The sequence below is a fragment of the Entelurus aequoreus genome, linkage group LG11 (assembly GCF_033978785.1).
Source record: "Entelurus aequoreus isolate RoL-2023_Sb linkage group LG11, RoL_Eaeq_v1.1, whole genome shotgun sequence".
Classification (NCBI taxonomy): Eukaryota; Metazoa; Chordata; class Actinopteri; order Syngnathiformes; family Syngnathidae; genus Entelurus; species Entelurus aequoreus.
In genome coordinates, this window is record NC_084741.1 from 38,052,674 (window position 1) to 38,080,173 (window position 27,500).

At 38.4% G+C, this 27,500-nt stretch overlaps 1 protein-coding gene across 1 annotated transcript; it reads left to right on the forward strand.

Moving 5' to 3' along the window:
- On the forward strand, positions 1 to 27,430 carry zbtb32 (zinc finger and BTB domain containing 32). The gene is made up of 4 exons (XM_062062235.1): positions 1 to 857; positions 9,571 to 9,659; positions 17,376 to 17,525; positions 26,893 to 27,430. The coding sequence occupies exons 1-4, from the start codon at positions 1 to 3 to the stop codon at positions 27,153 to 27,155; spliced, it is 1,359 nt and encodes a 452-aa protein (XP_061918219.1). The 3' UTR covers positions 27,156 to 27,430.
- The last annotated feature ends 70 nt before the right edge of the window (positions 27,431 to 27,500 follow it).

Below are 27,500 nucleotides of genomic sequence, written 5' to 3' on the forward strand. Positions count from 1 at the left end.
ATGATCCGACTCAACAACACCCAATTTTTCCACTTCCTGCACCGGGCCGATGCCTTACGTCGCTCGGGTTCACTGTGTGACGCCGTCATAACTGTAAACCATCACACTTTTCGGGCTCACCGTCTGGTGCTGGCTTGTGCCAGCACCAGACTTGCACGGAAACTCGATCAAGAAGAGACTGACCACCAGGTCCAATGCACACTGGAGGACATCTCACCCAGAACCTTCCAGCAGGTCCTGGACTTTGTATACATGCAGACTTTGGAGGTGTCTGTGGACGACCTGCGCCGGCTACTCGCAGCTGCTCGGACGTTGGAGATGTGGCCGCTGGAGGAAGAGTGTCAGCATCACTTGGACGCGCTCCTGCGCGAGACAGAAGAGGAAGGCCAAAGACTACAAAAGGGAAGGGGCAGCCATGATGAAGCAGATGTAAAGAAGAAGAGAAGAGAGGAGGACAAACTCCAAGACGAAAGAAAAAAGTCAGCCACCACTTTGAGCAGAGACAGCGTCATCACCAGCTCAGTGTCCCACATGATGCCTTCCTCTTCTTGGACGTTCCCAAGCCACATGTGGAGCTCGGTGAGCACCCTGAGGCGCATAGCAGAAAACTACTCCAACTTCATAGCAGCTCAGCCCTCTGCAGCGCACGCCATCACGCTCCCTGACCACGTCATACACATGCAGGACCCCCGATACACCAACGCAGCAGCTGCTCACTGCTCTGCCGTGGCGAGCTTGCACGCACGCTACACACAACATCACTACACTGCCTCCGCAGGGATGGCGAGCAGCACCAAGCAAGAGCTACACGCAGGAAAGAAGGCCAGACTGAAGGCAGACAAGAACATTGAGTTGAGGTATGTCTCCTTTCAAAAACTGACTACTATCTTAGAGGGAGGTAACATTAGGAACATTTCATATAATCCTGACCAAAATGATCAGGTTATCATTAATATTGCGATATTTATTGTTGCTTAAAAAGTACTTAAACAGACACTGAAATATTTTAAAGTTAAAAAGTTAAAGTACCACTGATAGTCACACACACACTAGGTGTGGTGAAATTTGTCCTCTGCATTTGACCCATGCCCTTGCTCCACCCCCTGGGAGGTGAGGGGAGCAGTGAGCAGCAGCGGTGGCCACACTCTGGAATCATTTTTGGTGATTTAACCCCCAATTACAACCCTTGATGATGAGTGCCAAGCAAGGAGGTAATAGGTCACATTTTTATAATCTTTGGTATGACTCAGCCGGGGTTTAAACTCACGACCTACCGATCTCAGGGTGGACACTCTAACCACAAGGCCACTGAGCAGGCAAAGACCAAGTTATTATTTTTAAAATAACTAAAATAAATAGACACTGCTAGAAAAAAACACTTTTTTGTATGTTTTGTATTTCTAATGCTTCACTGATAGTGTTTTAGGCCTCGTTCACACTACATGTCAATTCCGATCTATTTTCCCATATGCAATGGAAATAAATCGGATATATATGCAATGTGTCCTTAATGTCGCATTCATCCGACCAGAACGTCAACAAAAAGTGATAAGCGTTAAAATTATTCGCTAAAATAGATGGGGACAAAATAAATCGGTGACTACGGAGCAGAAAACAGGTGAACATAATACTGTGTAGGAATTCATGTGAAAGTTCCATCCCTCCTGTCTCCGACTGCTCGCCCACAGACACGTTCTTCAAGCAGACATTGAAGGAAAATATCCCATAAAACTGCCAGAGCCAAAATACTTGTCCTCTTAATATTCTAGGTGTTGACTTTGATTGCACAAAATCTTTGAAATTGCCATAAATTGCCATAAATGCGCCAGTGCTAGAGCGGAAGACACGTTTACTTCCGTAAACACTGCAGTGCATGCGACGTCATGTCCGCATGCTGGTCAGATTGCATTCACATTAGAAATCGCATTTTTCTATATTAATTCCTTTTTCTGCTAATATCCCATGTCTTGCTAGGTAGACTTTTTGCAGCATTATCACACATGCCCCATATGCCCAACAAACACCTTATCAAACATCACAAACAGATAAAAATACGCCTTCAAACACAACTTTTTAGGATTATATAGTTTTATTGCAACTATTTTGTTTTTTCCATAGGTTTGGCTCATTTCTTTAAACATAAATTACATTCTTAAAACCCTAATGGCCTAATCTACTAAAGTGTTGTGTGTTTTAAAACTAGGGGTGTCAAAATAACGAGTTAACTCATTTGGTGTATCACACAAAATTATCGTGTTAATCATTTGTGAACGCAGATTAATCAAATAAATGATTTTGAGTGTTCATGTTCCTTTTTTAACTGGATGGTTACATGAAGGAAGACAGGTTTTGTATGGTCAGTCATCAGATTTAAGCAAATAAATGATGTGTTTTCAAATAAAACATTTAAAAAATGTTCCGGTAGGACATACTGACAAAATTGCATTTGTGACCAAATATTGGGTTCTTTATTTGGCAGCAGCTTCTGGAGAAAACCTTCACCATGCTAAAAATAGGTTCTGTTGTCGACATCAGTGTTGCTTAACCATAGAGTTGGGGCCCATTTTTGGGCCGCGAGCGCCCCTCTAGAAATATGTGCTTCTCAACTGTGGTCTGTGTGGTCCACAACCGTACACGTTTGTAATACACTTTTCCACCACTTGTGGCAGTAATGACAATTTCAGACAAAAATAAGAAGTCTGGGGCTAAAGCCATAAAGAAAATTCTTAGAGGGGAACTGCACTTTTTTTTTTAAAACTTGGCCTATCGTACACACATCTTTTTTTTTAGGGTCAGAAAAATGATAAAACAGGGTTGCAAAATGCGGTTAATTGGAGTCACCGTTAGTCTTCAAAGCACTCTAAAATAACATCATAACCCTCCATCAAAGTTTTATATACACACTACAAGTATATGTATAATGTAGTAACGTTCATAACAATATGTAATTTGTTCAATATTTACCATATGTTGGTCATTTTATGAATTACCGGAACTTCTTTCTTCAGCGCATTTATTTCTGTTTCCGTAGCAGATAACTTCCGACCTCCGGCAACAAATGTGTGTTCCTACTTCCCGAAAAAAACGAGAGTGTTTTTTTAGTCATGGCAGACTTTGTAACAGACGACAAAGACGACTATTTTTTTAGACAAATGAGGATTCACAACCTTATCTTTATGAAGCTGAATATACGGACGATGAACTGCTGCTTATAGAAGTGAGCACGAACAGAGGCTGAAATGTTGGAGCAGATGGAAGCCAAGAGAGTGTGGTGGCATGCTTTGCCGGTATAATTGTGGAACTTGGAGCAACATAAATGGAGTGCTTACCCAAAGTCAACATGAAAAAACTTCCCTGGCCCGCTGGACCAAACAGACAACTGTCCATCTACACTGCAAAAACTAAAATCTAAGTAAGATTAAATATCTCAAATAAGGGTGATATTTGCTTATTTTTTGTCTGATAAGATAACTCTTCTCACTAAGCAGATTTTATGTTAGTGTTTTAGTTGTTTTAAGGGTTTTGGTCCTAAATTATCTCAGTAAGATATTACAGCTTGGTGCTGAGATTTTATATTGAGTAAAACATGCTTGAAACTAGAATATCAACTGTTTCATAGCTGTGTCATCAACACTCACAAGTATAAAACTACTTTTTTAAAGTAACAATTTCTTATTTCGGCATGGAAAAAAAAATTTATGACTTTGACACAATTGTGTCTCATATTAAAACAGATGACAGCCAAATGGACTTTGCTGTTTTATTTTCAATGAAACAATAGAAAATATAGTAGTACAGTTGTTATTAGTTATTAGAATATACTTATTTTAAGGTATTTTTGGGTTAATTGAGGTTAGCTAATTTTACTTGTTTTGGAAAGTCTTGACAAGCCAAATTTTCTTGTTCTATTGGCAGATCATTTTGCTGAGTTCAAATAAAATACCTCAAATTTTTGTATTTTTTATTCTTGTTTTTGAACACTGACTTTTTGCAGTGTAGAGACTCACTTTAATATTGATCATGATACATGCAACACGTCATGTTTGCTATTACAACTACAGTACATATGCTGTCGAGCGAGCTGTGTACAAACAAAACATGAAATGTGGGCTAATACTATACAGATATTTTAATATGATTGTTCATTTTTTTCACTCAGTACAGATTGGTGTCGTATCGCAGTGTTGTGCATTACAAACTCAAAATGGATTCAGATGCTGAAGTAAAAGCCATCTTACTTCTTGCCGTGGCTATCTTGCGGGTAATCCCGTAATATGCCGCCCCAAGACGATGTGATACTACGCTAGAAAAAAAGTTCTTCAGTGTTCGCTCTTACAAAAACAATGTCGCTGCAGCTTGGTTATCATACAGGTTATGCATTGTAAATGAAGTATTTTTGGATGCATTTTTAAAGTGATTTACAGGCAGAATAGATTGCAACCATTAGCTGCATTGCCAGCCACCCAGAACGAGATGATGTTTACAAGTTAGAATGCAAAAATGAAGCGCAATAATTATGACTAAAGAGAAAATGGATGGATGGGTTGTGAAGCTGTATTCTCATTGAAACTTAAATCGTATGGACAGTTTATTTAAGAAACAACAATTTTTAAATTATTATTTATTTAGATATAATTTATTTTAGCACTGTGTGATTGTATGTAATGTATATTTATTTTTCATTGTTTTATATGACTCCCTTCCTATGCAGTATATTTGATTAGTATTTATTTTTGTAAAATCTATGCCTTCATAATAACCTTTGTGATTAATACATGGTTTTATATCATTTGACAAGGTTTATCCTGTTAAACTGTAAGCAGGTTAGAAATAATTGTATAACATTTAAAATAAATAATAAAATCATTAATCCAGTGTTAAAAATTGTAGTGGGCCCCGGGCCCTGACGTCAATAAGGTTAAGAACCCTGGTCGAGCTCACACTTCATTTGAGCCCAAAAAAGTTTTTACATATACTTGTGTGCTGAATGCCAACATGACAAAATGCCACAGATTGGACCATATGATGCCATAAATGTGACGGGAAATTAAGTGTCTCCATGGTGACAGCCAGTATACGTGCAAAATCCTCATTTAATTAGGGCGGTCTGCACCACTTTTGTACTTGTTGTCAAATGTACACACAGTCTTAGCAGACCACATGCAACACGCCCACCAACATTACGCACAATTTTTGCTTTTTGTCGAGCTAAGAGAACACGGAAGAGTAGCCTCAAATTTAAACATCACACTTGTTCCTTAAACAGCCAAAAAAATTGCAACTATTCTTTTTTTACAGACATAAATTAACTGTGAACTGTAGCTGTAAATATAGCTGAAGTTTCACCACCAATGCTTCTTCAGTATTAGGAGAAATATAATCTTAGAGATTTAATTTAAAACGTTTGTATGCAAGTACAACACTTAAGACCTTCAGTATATCAGTATGTGGAATTCAATTATGGAATGGCTTAAGCAAAGAAATTAAGCAATATACTAAAATGATCCACTTCAAGAAACTCTTCAAACTTAAAGTGTTTACAAAGTACAAAGAAGAAGAACCATGATAAACATTCAGAATTTATCTCATCCATCCATTCATTTTCTAGATAATCTTACTCATCTCACCATATGAAATATAACTTACTTCACCAATTATTATTTATTTTTAGTGTTATTACTTATGGAGTATATTGTGAATAAATTGAGAACAGGAAGTGAACAAAAGTTTTAGCAACTGCTATGTAAAGGAAAAGGGGTAGGATTAAATAAGCTCTGCTTCTTCCTACTCCTTTTCGAACATGTTGAATAGAGAAACAGGAAATTGTGATGTATCATGTTGTATGCTTGCATGTTTGAAATAAACACAAACTCAAACTCAGTGGTTGCAATCATGGACAGCACCTGTCAGGTAACTAATTAAACTGTTTGATTGATTATACTATGGGTGTGAAATGCTTCCTTCGTTACAGTTCAGGTTTCACCCGACTGTCAATCACTGTTATTAGTTTGTCAAATGTTTCAAGAGATTGATAAATGGCATTCATGTTGTTATGTTCCTTTGTGCATGTGATGACTTATACAATGTGACGCTGACAGGATTTGGAGAGAACAACGGTTTGGATCAGGGGTGTCCAATGCCGCACATAATAAAATTACCAGTACAAAAAAACACATACAAAGTGGAATAAGAGCGCAAATAGTTGTAAAGTTATAGGAAAAGTTGAAATCTTACTAAAAACTAAGGATGCAGAATGTAATTATTCTCAAACCAATAATGATACAGATGACTTACTGCTTCTCAACGATACAGATAAATTAATTGTTCGTGGGTTTTTTTAAATGTCAATTTAAATGTAGTTTGTGTACACCTATCTTTGGACCTTGCTTTGGGGAAACTCCTATTGCATCAGGTGTGTTCGTAGGCTTTCAAAACACCGTCATAGTGATGCTGGTGTTTTAGGTGGCTGGTATGTTTTTTTTAAATTTCTCAGATTTATCGGTGTGATGTCATAATTCCTCTCATCAGCATGATATTTATCAGCCCAATATTTATCATGCACGCTTTTTAATAACCTAAGTAATAAAAGCTGACATGCACCCTGTGTTTTCTCTCTTGAAATATATATATATATTGTATTTGCTTTAAAAATAAAACATTCATTTATTTATGTGTTTATTTGACAGAGACAGTACAACTAAACAACGCTACCCATAGATAACCAATGTCAAAGAACACTAGACTTACAGCCACAGGCTAATTTGCAACCCTCGTCCCTGGTTAGGCTTTTAAAGAAAAGTTGAGAAAAGTGACAATCACATACAAAAAGATTAAGACAAAAACACATTGAAAATAATTGGCCCCATTTGTCCACACTACATTCAGTTCTAGTGCTCACACTTCTGATTTTCCTTGAGCCACTTTTTCAGTTTTGTGGAGAAAAGTTTAATGTCCGACTGTGACTTCAACTCCAGTGGCAAAGAGTTCCACAGAGTTGAGGCCCTCATTGAGAACGCAGACTGACCCAGGGTCTTCCGTCCTCTTTTCACTTTACAGCTCCCACCGACTGCAGCTGGAGTCTGCACACCTTCACTACTGTATCTTTGTCTTTCTTGACACATCACATCAGGGGCTAATCCATTAAGACACTTAAAAATAGCTTTTAAAAATGAGAAATGTATAAAATTATCAAAACTCATCATGTTATATTTTGAGTAATAAGGCAGTGATGATGCTTCATTGGTTTTTGATCAAATGTCTTTAGTGTAACGACAACGGAGGCTTCACTACACATTTCGTGGCCTGTCCCCAGACCATGGCACAGTAACACACATGGGATAAAATCATTGCATGCATGTAAACTTGTGCAGCTTAAACAGATAAATACAGTCTTATAAGCCTGAAACAGTTTATATTTATTTTTATAATACGGCCATTAAATTTTAGCTTAGGGTCCAAAATAACACCCAGATATTTAAATTCCTTTACCAAAATGGCCCCCATATCTTGTAATTTTTCAGTGTGCGGCCCACAGTGGAAAATGTTTTGACACTCTTGTTTTAGATCAACAAGATCTATTCACTTGGAAATTGTGTTGAATGTATGTTAACTATCGCGCACCTGTACTTAATCATTTGCAAGTACGTACAAATACATTTGCAATTTGCTTAAATTATTGTGAAAGTTGATTCCCTTGTGAACAATTGCCAAGTGGTTTGGGGTTTGTTTGTGTTATTTTCAAAAGGTTCTGTTTCAGGAAATGAGCCAAACCAATGGGGACAAAAATGTAACGGTACAATTATAATGTACACACAATCAGTGGTCTTTTTTTTTGGAAACTATTGCTTTTCAAACTTTTCAGCTAATTGTTTTGTAAGACACTAAAATACTATCATTATGACAATAACTTTCTTTAATTGTACACACAATAAGCTGTAATTTTTTTTGGAACTATTACTTTTCAAACTTTGCAGTTAGTTGTTTTGTAAGGCACTAAAATATGATGACAGTCACTTTCTTTGGAGCAGAAGGGTTCTGAAAACAGCAGGATAAGAACAGGACTTTTTTTTAACATAAACTACATGATCATTATCAAATTATTATTATTACAATCGTAATTATTATAATTACAATCTGGGTCATGTGGATCAAGAAAATCCATATTGCGCAAAGTTTTTTCATACATGAGATATATTATTACAATAGACCTCTATATAAAAAAAACGATCACCATTATAAAAAGAAAACGCCAGCAGCACCAAAATGAATCAATTTCATTTGTTTTAATTAGACCCTTAAGTCATGTAGCGCTTATTGGCCATCCTTTCCATTGCCTTCGGTTTCATTTAAAACATTTGATTCATTATTAGCTTATTTTCCTTGCACAGTTCTTCATCTTTCCCCTAATTTGGTTGTATTCAAAGAGATACCTGACTCATCAACATGTGCTGGTGCCCCCGTTCATGTTGCGCCATTTGTCAGAAGGAACAAAATAATATTATTGAAAGATGTTGATTTTACCAACAAATTTAAATCTCTTAGTATATGGCATTCAAAATATGTCTCTTTGATGTGAATAATTTCTTTGTTTTGATGCAAAGTGCAATGTGTATTGTTCTGCACAGTGCAACGTAATAGCGTTGTGTGTGCATGTGTGTGTGTGTGTGTAGAGGGGAGTCCCCCATATTTCTCCCCTCCTTTCTGCAAATCAAGTTTTCCAACCACTGAAACTTTGTTTCAGTTAAAACCGGCCATTTCTACACTCTATAACAGTGGTTCTCAAATGGGGGTACGCGTACCCCTGGAGGTACTTGAAGGTATGCCAAGGGGTACGTGAGATTTTTTTTAAATGTCTGTCAAAAAGAACTGTGAAAAGAAATGCAACAATGAAATATTCAGTGTTGACAGCTAGATTTTTTGTGGACATGTTCCATAAATATTGATGTTAAAGATTTCTTTTTTTGTGAAGAAATGTTTAGAATTAAGTTCATGAATCCAGATGGATCTCTATTACAATCCCCAAAGAGGGCACTTTAAGTTGATGATTACTTCTATGTGTAGAAATCTGTATTTATAATTGAATCACTTGTTTATTTTTCAACAAGTTTTTAGTTATTTTTATATATTTTTTTCCAAATAGTTCAAGAAAGACCACAACAAATGAGCAATATTTTGCACTGTTATACAATTTAATAAATCAGAAACGGATGACATAGTGCTGTATTTTACTTCTTTATCTCTTTTTTTCCAACCAAAAATGCTTTGCTCTGATTAGGGGGTACTTGAATTAAAAAAATGTTCACAGGGGGTACATCACTGAAAAAAGGTTGAGAACCACTGCTCTATGATACTGTTGTTGAACATTATGGGGTGAAATATTCCTATAAATGTGATTTTAGGATCTGTATTACAGACCTGGGCAATTATTTTGACTCCGGGGCCAATTATAAATATACATAACCGTGATTAAGAAATTAAGAAATCTTTAACATCAATATCATTTATCATTAATATTTTTCACAGATAAAAATGTACAATGACAATATTTTTCAAAGCATATCTTCTTCACAGTTACCCGAATGTGCTGCGAGTTGACACAGTTAAAGCCTGCACACACCGCAGAGATGCGGTGCAGCCGGAGTCAGCCTCCTCACCAGCAGGTAACATTGTAATAACAGATACTCATGGATTGTGAAGACTCATCAATAATATAAATGTAACGCTTTCAACAACAACAAAAAAGACAGCACTTATCGTGACCTCTAACCTCAGCGTTTACACGCTATATGCAATGGAAAGTGTTAAAGAGAGTTGTGTTTAGAGAGCAAGGATGCAACATGTGGTTTATAGCGAGACAGCTAAAGTACAGTATGTCCTGCTTGTATTTGTTGTTCGGAACCAAAAAAGAACAATACACAATCATGCAGCCCTGCGGTATCATTATAACTAATGCTTGTTCTATATGTTACTAAGACACTCCACCTTCCACATTGTTGAAATATTTGTTTAGACTAGCATACTTGCCAACCTTTGACCTCCGAATTCGGGAGAATGGGGGGGGTTTGGTGGTAGCGGGGGTGTATATTGTAGCCCGGAAGAGTTAGGGTTGCAAGGGATTCTGGGTATTTGTTCTGTTGTGTTTATGTTGTGTTACGGTGCGGATGTTCTCCCGAGATGTGTTTGTCATTCTTGTTTGGTGTGGGTTCACAGTGTGGCGCATATTTGTAACAGAGTTTAAGTTGTTTATACGGCTACCCTCAGTGGGACCTGTATGGCTGTTGACCAAGTATGCCTTGCAGTCACTTACGTGTGTCAGCAGAAGCCGCATACAAAATGTGGCCGGCATGCTGTTTGTATGGTGAAGTTGTACAGGACGCTAAAGGCAGTGCCATCACGGCACGCCCTCAATATTGTTGTCCGGGTGAAAATCGGGAGAAATTCGGGACAATGGTTGCCCTGGGAGATTTTCGGGAGGGGCACTGAAATTCGGGAGTCTCCCGGAAAAATTGGGAGGGTTGGCAAGTATGGTTTAGAGACAATCACATTTTTCTCTAACATCTCTGCTGAGCGCAACATGGCGCTTATCTCAAGAGAGAAGTCCTGCTGCTTTAATTTGAACAACTTTGTGATACAGTTTGACACATTGTGTATGATTATATGATTACTGTACTCTTTTATTTATTGAGGCACCCACATTTTGGGGGAAATGTGAATAGAATTAGAATAGAACTAATGCAATGTTTCAATGTTTTATTTTGAAAAGAAAAACAGGAAATAACAAAAAAGCTTAGCTTAGTCTCTGCACTTGTCCAATCTAACAGATACCCTATACCAGCGGTCCAATAATTTAGTACCGGTACCAAAATGTATATCGATACTTTTCCAAATAAAGGGAACTAGGAAAAATGTCAATATTGGCTTTATTTTAACAGAAAATCTTACAATACATTAAACACTCACAGTCAAAAAACTATTTTACAAGGTTAAAATATATATTAAAAGGCATTAAATACATTGGGCTTTTCTTGTTGCACTCAAAGAGCAAATTACAATTTTCCATATTACATATAGTCTATCATAATCAAGGATTAGGTTAGAATAGAACAGAAAGTTTTACTGACATTATATAGACTTAGACTTCCTTTTTATTGTCATTCAAATTTGAACTTTACAGTACATAAATCAATTGCTTCATGATTTATGGTTGCCATTCTTGGTCTGTGCTTTAAGAAAAATACAATTATTAATTAAGTACTAAAACAAAACTATGAAGAAATGTACACAGTTAAGCCATATAGCACAGTGGTCCCCAACCACCGGGCCGCGCAAGAAATAAAATTAAAAAAAACAACTAACTAAAATCAACATAAAAAACACAATATATACATTATATATCAATATAAATCAATACAGTCTGCAAAGATACAGTCCGTAAGCACACACCCCCCAGGTCCGTGGGAAAAAATTTCAAGCATTGACCGGTCCCCAGCTACAAAAAGGTTATATAGCAGGTAAAACATTTATCAAAGACAAAACAGAAATTGTAGGAATTTGTTACAACATTTTTTCATTTCACTTGCATTAGTTGGACGCTAATTGGGTGGTCTTAACTCTGCTAATATTTGGCTTTAAGTCAAACAGCTGTGTGCACGTCTACGTATCTACATATTATGTATCTACATGTGAAGTATGTACATATTATGTATATACATGTGATGTATCTACATATTATGCACTACATGTGATGTATCTACATATTATGTATCTACATGTGATGTATCAACATATTATGTATCTACATATTATGTATATATGTGATGTATCTACATATTATGTATATACATGTGATGTATCTACATATTATGTATCTACATGTGATGTATCTACATATTATGTATCTACATGTGATGTATCTACATATTATGTATCTACATGTGATGTATCTACATATTATGTATCTACATATTATGTATATACATGTGATGTATCTACATATGTATCTACATGTGATGTATCTACATATTATGTATATACATGTGATGTATCTACATATTATGTATCTACATGTGATGTATCTACATATTATGTATCCACATGTGATGTATCTACATATTATGTATATACATGTGATGTATCTACATATTATGTATCTACATGTGCACAACAGAGGAGCTGGTTAACTTATGAGTAGCGTATTTGTATTTGTGAGAATGGCAAGGTGTTTGCTAAGTGACGTCAGTGAGTGAGTGGGCGAGTAAAGAGAGAGAGAGAGAGAGAGAGGTAGCGGTGCACGGTGCAGTACAGTGATGAACGGGTTCAGTTGTATCCTGCAAAACTAATAATAAAGCTACCAGATTGCCACGAATCGGTGGCCTCGAATTCTGACCAGAAAGCAGAGCTTAGCAGACCTATCGACTGGTAAGGTGAAGGGTGTTACCCCCGACGAAAACATCGACTCTGGAAGTAATTTTTGTTTCATCTGACCACAGAACTTTCCTCCAGAAGGTCTTATTTTTGTCCATGTGATGTCAGATGAAACAAAAAGTGAGCTGTTTGGCCACAATACCCAGCAATATGTTTGGAGGAGAAAAGGTGAGGCCTTTAATCCCAGGAACACCATTCCTACTGTCAAGCATAGTGGTGTTAGTATTATGCTCTGGGCCTGTTTTACTGCCAATGGAACTAGTGGAGTAAATGGGACAATGAAAAAAAAGGATTACCTCCAAATTCTTCAGGACAACCTAAAATCATCAGCCCGGAGGTTGGATCTTGGGCGCAGTTGGGTGTTCCAACAGGACAATGACCCCAAACACACGTCAAAAGTGGTAAATGAATGGCTAAATCAGGCTAAAATTAAGGTTTTAGAATGGCCTTTCCAAAGTCCTGACTTAAACGTGTGGACAATGATGAAGAAACAAGTACATATAAGAAAACCAACAAATTTAGCTGAAATGCACCAATTTTGTCAAGAGGAATGGTCAAAAATTCAACCAGAAGCTACCAAAAGCGCCTTGTTGCAGTGAAACTTGCCAAGGGACATATAACCAAATATTAACATTGCTATATGTATACTTTCGACCAAGCAGATTTGGTCACATTTTCAGTAGACCCATAATATATTTAAAAAAGAACCAAACTTTATGAATGTTTTTTGCGACCAACAAGTATGTGCTCCAATCACTCTATCACAAAAAAATAAGAGTTGTAGAAAGTTTAGGAAACTCAAGACAGCCATGACATTACACACACACACACACACACACACACACACACACACACACACACACACACACACACACACGTATACACACTATATGTACATACACATACATACAGTATATGTACATACACATATACTTACATACTGTATGTATATTTATACATACATACAGTATATACATACGGTATATACATATATATATATATATATATATATATATATATATATATATATATATATATATATATATATATATATATATATATATATATATATATATATATATATATATATATATATATATATATATATATACACACACACACACACACACACACACACAAACATACATACACATATATATACATACATATACTGTATGTATACTGTATACCGGGTATAAATATACATACATACATATACTGTATATATATATATCCATCCATCCATCCATCCATCCATCCATCCATCCATCTTCTTCCGCTTATCCGAGGTCGGGTCGCGGGGGCAGCAGCTTAAGCAGGGAAGCCCAGACTTCCCTCTCCCCAGCCACTTCGTCCAGCTCCTCCCGGGGGATCCCGAGGCGTTCCCAGGCCAGCCGGGAGACATAGTCTTCCCAACGTGTCCTGGGTCTTCCTCGTGGCCTCCTACCGGTCGGATGTGCCCTAAACACCTCCCTAGGGAGGCGTTCGGGTGGCATCCTGACCAGATGCCCGAACCACCTCATCTGGCTCCTCTCGATGTGGAGGAGCAGCGGCTTTACTTTGAGCTCCCCCCGGATGGCAGAGCTTCTCACCCTATCTCTAAGGTAGAGCCCCGCCACCCGGCGGAGGAAACTCATTTCGGCCGCTTGTACCCGTGATCTTGTCCTTTCGGTCATAACCCAAAGCTCATGACCATAGGTGAGGATGGGAACGTAGATCGACCGGTAAATTGAGAGCTTTGCCTTCCGGCTCAGCTCCTTCTTCACCACAACGGATCGATACAGCGTCCGCATTACTGAAGACGCCGCACCGATCCGCCTGTCGATCTCACGATCCACTCTTCCCTCACTCGTGAACAAGACTCCGAGGTACTTGAACTCCTCCACTTGGGGCAGGGTCTCCTCCGCAACCCGGAGATGGCACTCCACCCTTTTCAGGGCGAGAACCATGGATTCGGACTTGGAGGTGCTGATTCTCATCCCAGTCGCTTCACACTCAGCTGCGAACCGATCCAGCGAGAGCTGAAGATCCTGGCCAGATGAAGCCATCAGGGCCACATCATCTGCAAAAAGCAGAGACCTAATCCTGCAGCCACCAAACCAGATCCCCTCAACACCTTGACTGCGCCTAGAAATTCTGTCCATAAAAGTTATGAACAGAATCTGTAACAAAGGGCAGCCTTGGCGGAGTCCAACCCTCACTGGAAACGTGTCCGACTTACTGCCGGCAATGCGGACCAAACTCTGGCACTGATCATACAGGGAGCGGACCGCCACAATCAGACAGTCCGATACCCCATACTCTCTGAGCACTCCCCACAGGACTTCCCGAGGGACACGGTCGAATGCCTTCTCCAAGTCCACAAAACACATGTAGACTGGTTGGGCAAACTCCCATGCACCCTCAAGGACCCTGCCGAGAGTATAGAGCTGGTCCACAGTTCCACGACCAGGACGAAAACCACACTGTTCCTCCTGAATCCGAGGTTCGACTATCCGGCGTAGCCTCCTCTCCAGCACACCCGCATAGACCTTACCGGGAAGGCTGAGGAGTGTGATCCCACGATAGTTAGAACACACCCTCCGGTTCCCCTTCTTAAAGAGAGGAACCACCACCCCGGTCTGCCAATCCAGAGGTACAGCCCCCGATGTCCACGCGATGCTGCAGAGTCTTGTCAACCAAGACAGCCCCACAGCATCCAGAGCCTTAAGGAACTCCGGGCAGATCTCATCCATCCCCGGGGCCTTGCCACCGAGGAGCTTTTTAACTACCTCAGCAACCTCAGCCCCAGAAATAGGAGAGCCCACCACAGATTCCCTAGGCACTGCTTCCTCATAGGAAGACGTGTTGGTGGGATTGAGGAGGTCTTCGAAGTATTCCCTCCACCGATCCACAACATCCGCAGTCGAGGTCAGCAGAACACCATCCTCACCATACACGGTGTTGATAGTGCACTGCTTCCCCTTCCTGAGGCGGCGGATGGTGGTCCATAATCGCTTCGAAGCCGTCCGGAAGTCCTTTTCCATGGCTTCCCCGAACTCCTCCCATGTCCGAGTTTTTGCCTCCGCGACCGCCGAATCCGCACACCGCTTGGCCTGTCGGTACCTGTCCGCTGCCTCAGGAGTCCTATGAGCCAAAAGAACCCGATAGGACTCCTTCTTCAGCTTGACGGCATCCCTCACCGCCGGTGTCCACCAACGGGTTCTAGGATTACCGCCCCGACAGGCACCAACTACCTTGCGGCCACAGCTCCAATCAGCCGCCTCGACAATAGAGGTGCGGAACATGGTCCATTCGAACTCAATGTCCAGCACCTCCCTCGTGACATGTTCAAAGTTCTTCCGGAGGTGGGAATTGAAACTCTCTCTGACAGGAGACTCTGCCAGACGTTCCCAGCAAACCCTCAAAATGCGTTTGGGCCTGCCAGGTCTGTCCGGCATCCTCCCCCACCATCGCAGCCAACTCACCACCAGGTGGTGATCGGTAGAAAGCTCCGCCCCTCTCTTCACCCGAGTGTCCAAAACATGAGGCCGCAAATCCAACGGCACAACTACAAAGTCGATCATGGAACTGCGGCCTAGGGTGTCCTGGTGCCAAGTGCACATATAGACACCCTTATGTTTGAACATGGTGTTTGTTATGGACAATCTGTGATGGGCACAAAAGTCCAATAACAAAACACCGCTCGGGTTCAGATCCGGGCAGCCATTCTTCCCAATCACGCCTCTCCAGGTATCACTGTCGCTGCCAACATGAGCGTTGAAGTCCCCCAGTAGAACGAGGGAATCACCCGGGGGAGCACTCTCAAGTACTCCCTCGAGTGAATCCAAAAAGGGTGGGTACTCTGAGCTGCGGTTTGGCGCGTAAGCGCAAACCACAGTCAGGACCCGTTCCCCCACCCGAAGGCGGAGGGAAGCTACCCTCTCGTCCACCGGGTTGAACTCCAACATGCAGGCTCTGAGCCGGGGGGCAACAAGAATTGCCACCCCAGCCCGTCGCCTCTCACTGCCGGCAACGCCAGAGTAGAAGAGAGTCCAGCCCCTCTGGAGAGACATACATATACTGTATATATATATATATATATATATATATATATATATATATACTGTATATATACCGGTATATATATATATATATATATATATGAATATATATATATATATATATATATATATATATATATATATATATATATATATATATATATACATATATATATATATATATATATACATACATATACTGTATATATATATATATATATATATACATACATATACTGTATATATATATATACTGTATACATATATATATATATATATTTATATATATATATATATATATACATATATATATATATATATATATATATATACATACATATACTGTGTATATATATATATGTATATATATATATATGTATATATATATATATATGTATATATATATATATATACTGTGTATATATATATATATATATATACTGTGTATATATATATATATATATATATATATATATATATATATATATATATATATATATGTATATATATATATATATATATATATATATATATATATATATATATATATATATATATATGTATATATATATATGTCAATTTCCATGATATTCCGCATTGAACAGTCAATGCTGTTTTTATTGGCCAATGCCGTGATGCCGTCAATGCGGAAATCCAAAAGTTGTATGGCACAATGGTAACTTAATATAAATAAAATAAAATTTTCTCACCTACATCATTTTAAAACTAAGATATGCAGTGTCAGGAAAGTAAACACAGTGTGCTGCAACAGGATGCTGACTCAAATCAGCTTCATGCATCACAGCTGGTTTACCTGTGGCAATATATTACCGGTATTTACTACATTAATAATTATGATGTGTTCCCCCTAAATATTTTACATGTGCAACTTTTTTTTTGCCTGAACAGGGGAATCATGTGCAAGGTGTCGACTCTTTGGGAAAGATCCCCAATCCAATGCACAAGACCACAGAGGAGAAAGACAATACCAGTGCCAACACTGTCCCAAAAAGTTTAGTCTAAAACATCAACTAGACACACACCATCGAGTTCACACAGGTAGGTGATGCTTTAAAAAGGCAAGTAAAAATCCAGCAAAAAAAAAAAAGTGCATGTTGGGGGATGTTTTGCACGGATTTTGATGATTGATTGATTGATGTCAGTTTATTTTGAACATGAACACACTTACAGAATAATAAATCAAACATAATTTCATATAATTTCTCTTTACATCATGTACAAATTTACACTACTGCGCGCGCTCTGACGTCCCAGAGCCAGCTCCAGCTTGTGGTGCCCAAGACGAGACTTAAAACCAGGGGAGACAGGGCCTTCTCTGTGGGCGGCCCTAAGCTCTGGAACACTCTGCCCCTCCATGTTCGACTGCTCCCACAGTGCAGAGTTTTAAGTCTCGTCTTAAGACCCACTTTTATTCTCTGGCTTTTAACACTACGTGAGTTGTGTGGTCCTCTGTGTTTTTAAATTTAGATTTTTATTTATTGTTTTAATTGGTTTGACCCTTTAAAATCGTTTTTTAATCATCAGAATCAGAAATACTTTATTAATCCCCAAGGGGAAATTAAACCATATTTATTTTTATATTGTTTTTATATTGATTTTATATTTATTTATTTTTTGTTTTTATTCAGTCATTGGTGGAGCTAAGGATAATATTTGAATATTGTTTTTAATATTGTTGTGCAGCACTTTGGAAACATTTTTGTTGTTTAAATGTGCTATACAAATAAAGTGGATTGGATTGGATTGTACGAAAAGGAGCTGGAAGACGCAAAGCTTATTTAATCCTAGCCCTTTCCCACTTCAGAGCGTTTACAAATACATATGTTCATTTACTGTCTTCTTTTTGTAACACAATGATATCAGTGAATGATTAATACAGCAGTTCTTGCAATAGATAATTAAGCCATTCATGATTAACAGACTGAAATGGAGAATATCCTGTTTTCAATAAGGTTGAAGGTATTTCTCATAATTCTGATCCTTGTACTTAAAGCACTTTTCATTTGGACAGCATCTTAAACTGGATCATATCAGTACATTGTTTACCTTCTTTGCTTAATCCATCCCATAGTTTAATTCCACATACTGATATGCTAAAGGTCTTAAGTCTTTTATGTGCATACAAATGTTTTAAGTTTTTTTTTCCCTCTAAGGTTATAGTTCTCCCCTTTAGTTGAGAAGAATTGTTGTACATTCTTGGGTTGCAGGTTATAGTTTGCTTTGTACATCATTTTAGCTGTTTGCAATTTTACCAAATCATCGAATTTCAATATTTTTGATTAAATAAATAGTAATCTCTATATCCAACACTATGTATCAATCTAACTTATCTTTTTTATAACACAGTTAGTGAGTGAAGTGCACATTTGTAGTTGTTTCCCCATATTTCTGCACAATAACAGCAGTAGAGAATATGGAGTGATTTTTGGTCTAGAACATGTTTTGCTTTGTTCATTATTGAAATATTTATTGCCACCTTATGTTGCATATTTTTATATGAGATTTCCAGTTAATTTTATAGTCTATTATTACACCCAGAAATCAGATTTATTTTACCCTTTCAATGTGTACTCCGTCTATTTGTATTTGTGTATGATTCTCTTTTGTACTGTTACCAAATATCATTATTTTAGTTTTACTGAGATTCAAAGATAGTCTGTTTTTGTCAAACCATATTTTTAGTTTGTTATTTTTTTCTGTTATTATTTGTATTAGCTTCTGTGTGATCTCTCCTGAACAAAAAGCAGTTTTGTCTTCTGCAAACAATACTAACTTTAAGTCCTTTGTAACTTTACAAATGTCTTTTATATAAAAAATAAACAATTTTGGTCCCAGTATTGATCCCTAGGGTACACCACAAGATATATCTACCGGTAGCTGTGTTGACATATTTTCACCTATGGCCTCCTGTTGATTAAATAGCTTCTTACCCAGTTCAATACCAATCCTCTGACGCCATATCGTTCACATTTTTTTTAAATCAAAATATCATGATGAATTGTGTCAAATGCTTTTGTTGGATCCATGAATACTGCAGCTGCACATTCTTTAGCATATTTTGCATTGGTCATTTCCTCTGTTAATTTGAATAATGCTATCGATGATGGGTCAACTCAACTGAGCAAGATCTAAAATTGAGGAAGGCACTTGCATGGAGGGCCCTGAACGGCATGACCAGTGTATGGAACTCCAACCTCCCCCGCCAAATCAAACTCAGCTTCTTCTATGCGACAGTTGAGTCCGTTCTCCTCTATGGCAGCGAATGCTGGACCCTAAAGCCAATCCTGGAGAAGTCTCTGGATGGATGCTACACCAGGATGCTGCGTGCAGTGCTTAGCATCAACAAGAGTGCGCACGTAACCAACAGAATCCTCTACAAGGGAATACCAAGGGTGAGCGAGAAGATTGCTGTAAGGAGAATGAGACTAGCAGAACACTGCCAAAGGCATCAGGAGCTGCCAGCCAGCAAATTGGTGCTGTGAGAACCAACACATGGGCATCGGTCAAGAGGACGTCCCACACTAACATACGTGGACATACTCAAGAAGGATGCAGGAGCTCAGAGTACCAAGGAACTGGCGAAATGTATGGAGAATCGGGATGACTGGAAGCAACGATGGAAGGCTTGTCTGAGGACGACCTAGAGATGTTGAGATATTTGCTTGAAATCCATTATGGTTCTCGGCGAGCGTTCCACTTTGGTTGAGAAATTTGTCTTATATGTTATTGAATAGTTTTCCATGATTTTGGAAAATTGTGGCAGCAGGGAAACAGGTTTGTAGTTGGTAAACTGATATTTGTCTCCATTCTTCTAAATTGGTACAACTTTCGCTATTTTAATTTTGTCTGGGAATTTGCCTGTTAGTAATGATAGGTTGCTAATAAATGCTAGAGTTTGTGAAATGTCTTCGATCACTGTTTTTGTCGGTATCATATCTATTCCGTGACAGTCGGTTGAGGTCTTGGATTTACATTATTTTTTACAATTTTGATAATTTCTTCTTTTGTCGCATTCTTAAGGAACATCGAGTCTATGGTCTCACTCAAGTCCTCAACTGAACCATCATCTACATTTTGATTTTTTTTGTTCCAGATTTGTTCCGATATTTACGAAGTAATCATTAAATCGTTCTATTTGGTTCATATTGTAATTTTTTGTATTTCCATCTGGAAATTATTGGGGGTTATTTTTCTTAGCACCATTTTAATGAGGATGCTCCATGTTGCTTTCATGTTGTTTCTGTACTTGTTTAATAATTGACTGTAGTATTCTTTCCTACATGTTCGTAGTATGCTAATTAGCATGTTTATATATTTCTTATACTTATTTTCTGCGTCTATAGATCTTTGTGGTATAAATATTCGATAAAATGTATTTTTTTTGTTACAAGCATTTTTCAGTCCTTTTTCATGGTTGGTTGTTTTTCTTGTGCTTCTTACTAAGTTCTTTCCATGGACAATGTTTATCATTAAGTTTTAGAAAAGTGTTGAAAAAATTCCCATATGCATCATATACATTATCTTCATTGTACACATTGTCCCAACTTTGTTTTCTCAGATCCTTCTCTGTGCATAGTGTTTGAAATGTCTTTTTGCCAATGTTCTTCTTCCTGTAGTTCCCATCGTAAATTGTAAAAACTGGCAGATGGTTGCTGATGTCAGTTGTTAGCAGTCCACTTGCTGTCTTATTATCGAAGACATTAGTAAAGATATTGTCAATAAGCATAAGCACTGTGACTCGTTATTCTGCTTGGCATTGTGATTTGGGGATACAAACTCATACTATACATTGCGTCTGTGAAGTCATCAATGTACTTTTGCTTATTAGGGTTCAAGAGATCAATATTGAAGTCTCCACATAAGAAAATTACTTTTTGACTGATTTCATTGAAAGTTCCCTTAATCCAGTCTTCAAATCCTTCAATACTTGAGTTAGGTGACCTATATATACACAACTGATCAATAAATTGTTGCTTCTATCGTGGTCATACATTCTGAAATACTGCCAAAAGCCAGTGACATGTTTTTTACCACCTTGTAGTGAATGTCCATCACATACACCGCAACTCCGCTTCCATTCTTATTGACTCTATTAATGTAATGGAGTTTGTATCCTTCTAGTTCAAAGTCCATTCCTTTTTTGTATCCACCCATGTCTCTGATACAGCGATAACTTTGAAGGTTCTTTAAATTGTTCCAAAAATGATTTCATATTGTTGAAATTATCATACAAGCTTCTGCAGTTAATATATATAGTTTGTTGTTGGAATTAATGTTGGCGTTGTACTGTACTTATGTATACAAACCCCGTTTCCATATGAGTTGGTAAATTGCGTTAGATGTAAATATAAACGGAATACAATGATTTGTAAATCCTTTTCAACCCATATTCAATTGAATGCACTACAAAGACAAGATATTTGATGTTCAAACTCATAAACTTTATTTTTTTTTTGCAAATAATAATTAACTTAGAATTTCATGGCTGCAACACGTGCCAAAGCAGTTGGGAAAGGGCATGTTCACCACTGTGTTACATGGCCTTTCCATTTAACAACACTCAGTAAACGTTTGGGAACTGAGGAGACACATTTTTTAAGCTTCTCAGGTGGAATTCTTTCCCATTCTTGCTTGATGTACAGCTTAAGTTGTTCAACAGTCCGGGGGTCTCCGTTGTGGTATTTTAGGCTTCATAATGCGCCACACATTTTCAATGGGAGACAGGTCTGGACTACAGGCAGGCCAGTCTAGTATCCGCACTCTTTTACTATGAAGCCACGTTGATGTAACACGTGGCTTGGCATTGTCTTGCTGAAATAAGCAGGGGCATCCATGGTAACGTTGCTTGGATGGCAACATATGTTGCTCCAAAACCTGTATGTACCTTTCAGCATTAAAGGCGCCTTCACAGATGTGTAAGTTACCCATGTCTTGGGCACTAATACACCCCCATACCATCACAGATGCTGGCTTTTCAACTTTGCGCCTATAACAATCCGGATGGTTCTTTTTCTCTTTGGTCCGGAGGACACGATGTCCACAGTTTCCAAAAACTATTTGAAATGTGGACTCGTCAGACCACAGAACACTTTTCCACTTTGTATCAGTCCATCTTAGATGAGTTCAGGCCCAGCGAAGCCGACGGCGTTTCTGGGTGTTGTTGATAAACGGTTTTCGCCTTGCATAGGAGAGTTTTAACTTGAACTTACAGATGTAGCGACCAACTGTAGTTACTGACAGTGGGTTTCTGAAGTGTTCCTGAGCCCATGTGGTGATATCCCTTACACACTGATGTCGCTTGTTGATGCAGTACAGCCTGAGGGATCGAAGGTCACAGGCTTAGCTGCTTACGTGCAGGGATTTCTCCAGATTTTCTGAACCCTTTGATGACATTACGGACCGTAGATGGTGAAATCCCTAAATTCCTTGCAATAGCTGGTTGAGAAAGGTTTTTCTTAAACTGTTAAACAATTTGCTCACGCATTTGTTGACAAAGTGGTGACCCTCGCCCCATCCTTGTTTGTGAATGACTGAGCATTTCATGGAATCTACTTTTATACCCAATCATGGCATATCAGTATGATCAGTTAGAATGCTAACTGTTAAAACATATTGGTAGAATGTGGGGATGTAACGGTATCGTAGGTGTTGCAGTTTCTTCACGCGTGACGGCAAACAAAAACTTGGTGTATGGTTTTTTTTCTGGCGCTTCAGCTTTTATAATTCTTTTTTTTTTTTTTTATCATTCCAAATGTATGCTTTGATGTGACTATGGGGAAAACTAAAACTAAACACATATTTAATTAAATTTCTCTTTGGTCCTTAATAAAAACAAAATGAATAATTTCCATATTAAGAAAACATCATTAATAATGTTAAATAAAGAAAATCAGTATATTATTATTATTATTACAATTATTATTATTAATACACAACAATTAATGAATAAATATTACAAATAATTAATTGGATATTTTACCAAAAAAATGCAACTAAAATGAATAGGACATGTTCTCTGCATGTACAAAGTAAAGGGCAATTTACAACTTTATATCCAGGGCAGCCACTGGCTAAATTGGGGCCCTGAGCAGGATTTTATTTGAAGGCCACCCCAACCCCAACCCCGTTACATGATGTGTTCACTTTTTATTTATGTGAAACATATGAAGGTTAATTTGTTTTTACGAAAACTTTTTTTGACACTGAATTTATGTAACTGAATATTTTTGTGTTTTAATTTTGTTAAGTTTTAATTCTTATTCAATGAAAATTGTAAGAAAAATTCTGTTAACACACAATCGATCGAACTTAATTTCCCGGAATTGGGTCTTGAGTTTTCAAGCAACAAATATTTGTGCACTACATTTTTAATACACTATATTTCTAGAGATGGCCGATAATATCGGCCTGCTGATATTATCGGCCGATAAATGCATTAAAATGTTATATCCGAAATTATCGGTATCTGTTTCAAAAAGTAAAATTAATGACTTTTTAAAACGCCGCTGTACGGAGCGGTACATATCCGGTAAAACGCGGACGTTGCGTCTCCCAGTCAGCTGCGTCTCCCCTCTCCCCTATCCCCTCTCCCACACACAACACAGGAGTTGCAGCACGACTGCAGCATGAGAGTTTACTGGCGACTTTTGATTATCTTATCAAACCGCCGCGAGCGTAGCATAACAACAACAAGAGAGTGTTGTTGCTGGTGCTGTAGCCGTGGCTAACAAGTGAGCTCGCTCGGTGACTGACTAACGACACCATGTCTATGGTTTGGGATTATTTTAAAGTGTGTCTGACGGATAAAAAACTGGCAATTTGCAATGACTGCAAAAAGTTGGTTATGCGAGGAGGAACCAAGATGTCTTCCTTTAATACGAGCAATTTGATCTAACACCTCTACAAGAATCATAAGGAGATACACGATGAATATAAGCGGAAGATGGATGAAAAGCAAACACCGAAAAAAAGTAGTACCACACAGTTGTCGCTTAAAGACTCCACCGAGAAAAAACAAAAATACAACAAAAAACACCCCAGGGCGAAAGCCCACGTTGTGGTCAGGGACAACGCATGCAGTATGGCAAAAGCTACGATGGAGTTTGGTGTGGCCAGTCTGCCCTGCATGGCGCACACTTTGCAGCTTGCAGTGAACGGAGGAGCATTTCAGAAGCTCTGACTGACTGATAGGCCACTTCAAGCACTCACCACTAGCTTGCAGCACATTTAAATGATAAATGGGTTATACTTGTATAGCGCTTTTCTACCTTCAAGGTACTCAAAGCGCTTTGACAATATTTCCACATTCACACGCACATTCACACACTGATGGCGGGAGCTGCCATGCAAGGTGCTAACCAGCACCCATCAGGAGCAAGGGTGAAGTGTCTTGCCCAAGGACACAACGTGACTAGGCTGGTAGAAGGTGGGGATCGAACCCCAGTAACCAGCAACCCTCCGATTGCTGGCACGGCCACTCTACCAACTTCGCCACGCCGTCCCGTGTTACTCATACAAATACCTTAGAGCAGGGCAGGTTGAGCCCAGTTTATAATTTCCTGTTATACAGTATGCCAGGCAGTCTTGCACTAAAGGAGGACTATGTTATTGTTTACTTTATTAATCTAGTATACTCTGGACTGAAGCTGTGTGCCTTCATTGTTTTTGTAGCTGTTGTTTTGAGGCATGTTTAAAAAAAATATAAATAATAATGCACTTTGTGAAAGTCAAAGTATAGTATTTCTCATAGTTGTAGTGGGTATCAGGATTATCTCAGTGAGAGCATGTCCCAAATTCCAAGCTGCTGTTTTGAGGCATGTTAAGAAAAATAATGCACTTTGTGACTTCAATAATAAATATGGCAGTGCCATGTTGGCACTTTTTTCCATAACTTAAGTTGAAGTTGTTCTCTTATTTTGGAAAACCTTGTTACACTGTTTAATGCATCCAGCGGGGCATCACAACTAAATTAGGCATAATAATGTGTTAATTCCACAACTGTATACTGTATATCGGTATCGGTTGATATCGGAATCGGTAATTACGAGTTGGACCATTTTGGATATCGGCAAAAATGCCATTATCGGACATATCTATATTTCCATCAACTAAAGTTTAACAAACTCACGTATATACGCTGATTTCACTCACAATTTTGTATTTAATGAAATTGTTAGCATAACAATACAGTATACAAAATAGAAATGCAAAGAATTCAGTTAGTTACATACTGTAACTTGAGTCAAAAAAAAGAAGCTTTGGCAATAAAGACACAAATTAACCTGCATAAAACGATTTAAAAACGTTTAAAATTCAAGCCCATGTGGTGATATCCTTTACACACTGATGTCGCTTTTTGATGCAGTACCGCCTGAGGGATTGAAGGTCCGTAATATCATCGCTTACGTGCAGTTATTTCTCCAGATTCTCTGAACATTTTGATATTACAGACCTTAGATGGTGAAATCCTTAAATTCCTTGTTATTGCTCGTTGAAAAATGTTGTTCTTAAACTGTTCGACAATTTGCTCACGCATTTGTTCACAAAGTGGTGACCCTCGCCCCATCCTTGTTTGTGAATGACTGAACATTTCATGGAAGTTGCTTTTATACCCAATCACGGCACCTACCCATTCCCAATTAGCCTGTTCACCTGTGGGATGTTTTAAATAAGTGTTTGTTAAGTTAAAAGTTAAAGTACCAATGATTGTCACACACACACTAGGTGTGGTGAGATTATCCTCTGCATTTGACCCATCACCCTCACCCCCTGGGAGGTGATGGGAGGAGTAAGCAGCAGCGATGGCCGCGCCCAGGAATCATTATGGTGATTTAACCCCAAATTCCAAACCTTGATGCTTAGTGCCAAGCAGGGAGGTAATGGGTCCCATTTTTATAGTCTTTGGTATGACTCGGCCGGGGTTTGAACTCATGACCTACCAATCTCAGGGTGGACACTCTAACCACTAGGCCACTGAGCAGGTTACTAGGCCAAAGAGCAGGTTTGATGAGCATTCCTCAACTTTCTCAGTCTTTTTTGCCACTTCTGCCAGCTTTTTTAAAGCATGTTGCAGTCATCAAATTCCAAATGCACTAATATTTGCAAAATAATAAAGTTTTACAGTTCAAACATAAGTATCTTGTCTTTGCAAATATTCAAATTAATATAGGTTGAATAGGATTTGCTAATCATTGTATTTTGTTTTTACTTACGATTTACACGTGCCAACTTCACTGGTTTTGCGGTTTGTAGATGATCTGTATAAAGGGAAGGGCAGCCCTGATTATATCACATTAGGTCATCCAGACACATTAACCTCTAAACCCCTATTGGAAATATTTGTTTTGAGCTGCCATTTTAAAAATTAACACACCTCTTGCATTCTGCATCTTTTATTTGCTCCAAGGTGAAAAACCCTTTGAGTGTCGTCTGTGTGGTCAGCGCTCTCGGGACTTCTCGGCCATGATCAAGCATCTGCGGACTCACGGTGGTGCATCTCCATACCAATGCACCTTGTGTCTGGAGTTCTGCAGCAGCCTGGTCGCCATGCAGAGGCACGTCAGGAGCCACCCGTTGCACGACTTCCCCCAGGACTGGAGCATCAGCAGCACCTACCTGTACACATCACATGCGAGTCAACACAGCAGGAATAATGCGGGAGAGTGTTAAAAAGACTCTTACCTTTTTATTCTTCTTGGGACAAATGTTTTACACACACCTCACAACACAGTGAAAATAAACATTTAAACAGCCTTATGTATAAACATAAGGTCACAGTATTGCACTGAAATCAGCTTTCTATTATATATCCTTCATGTTTCAGTCTTAAATAACAAAAGGGTTAGTAATTTTACTTTAATTTAGTTGTATTAAACAGTGATTAACACCTCTTTATACTTGATGTATATATTTCAATGTGCCTGTGAAGTAAACAAAAAGTTTTTGGATGGATGAAATTATTCACTGAACATTATTCCTTGTGCAAAACAGTCAAACAGTGTCACTCAACTTTGA

Coding starts and splice junctions, on each gene's coding strand:
- zbtb32 (XM_062062235.1), top strand. CDS start 1: ATGATCCGACTCAACAACACCCAATTTTTCCACTTCCTGCACCGGGCC. Junction 9,660..17,375: donor GTCAGCCTCCTCACCAGCAG/GTAACATTGTAA, acceptor TTGCCTGAACAG/GGGAATCATGTGCAAGGTGT. Junction 17,526..26,892: donor ACACCATCGAGTTCACACAG/GTAGGTGATGCT, acceptor ATTTGCTCCAAG/GTGAAAAACCCTTTGAGTGT.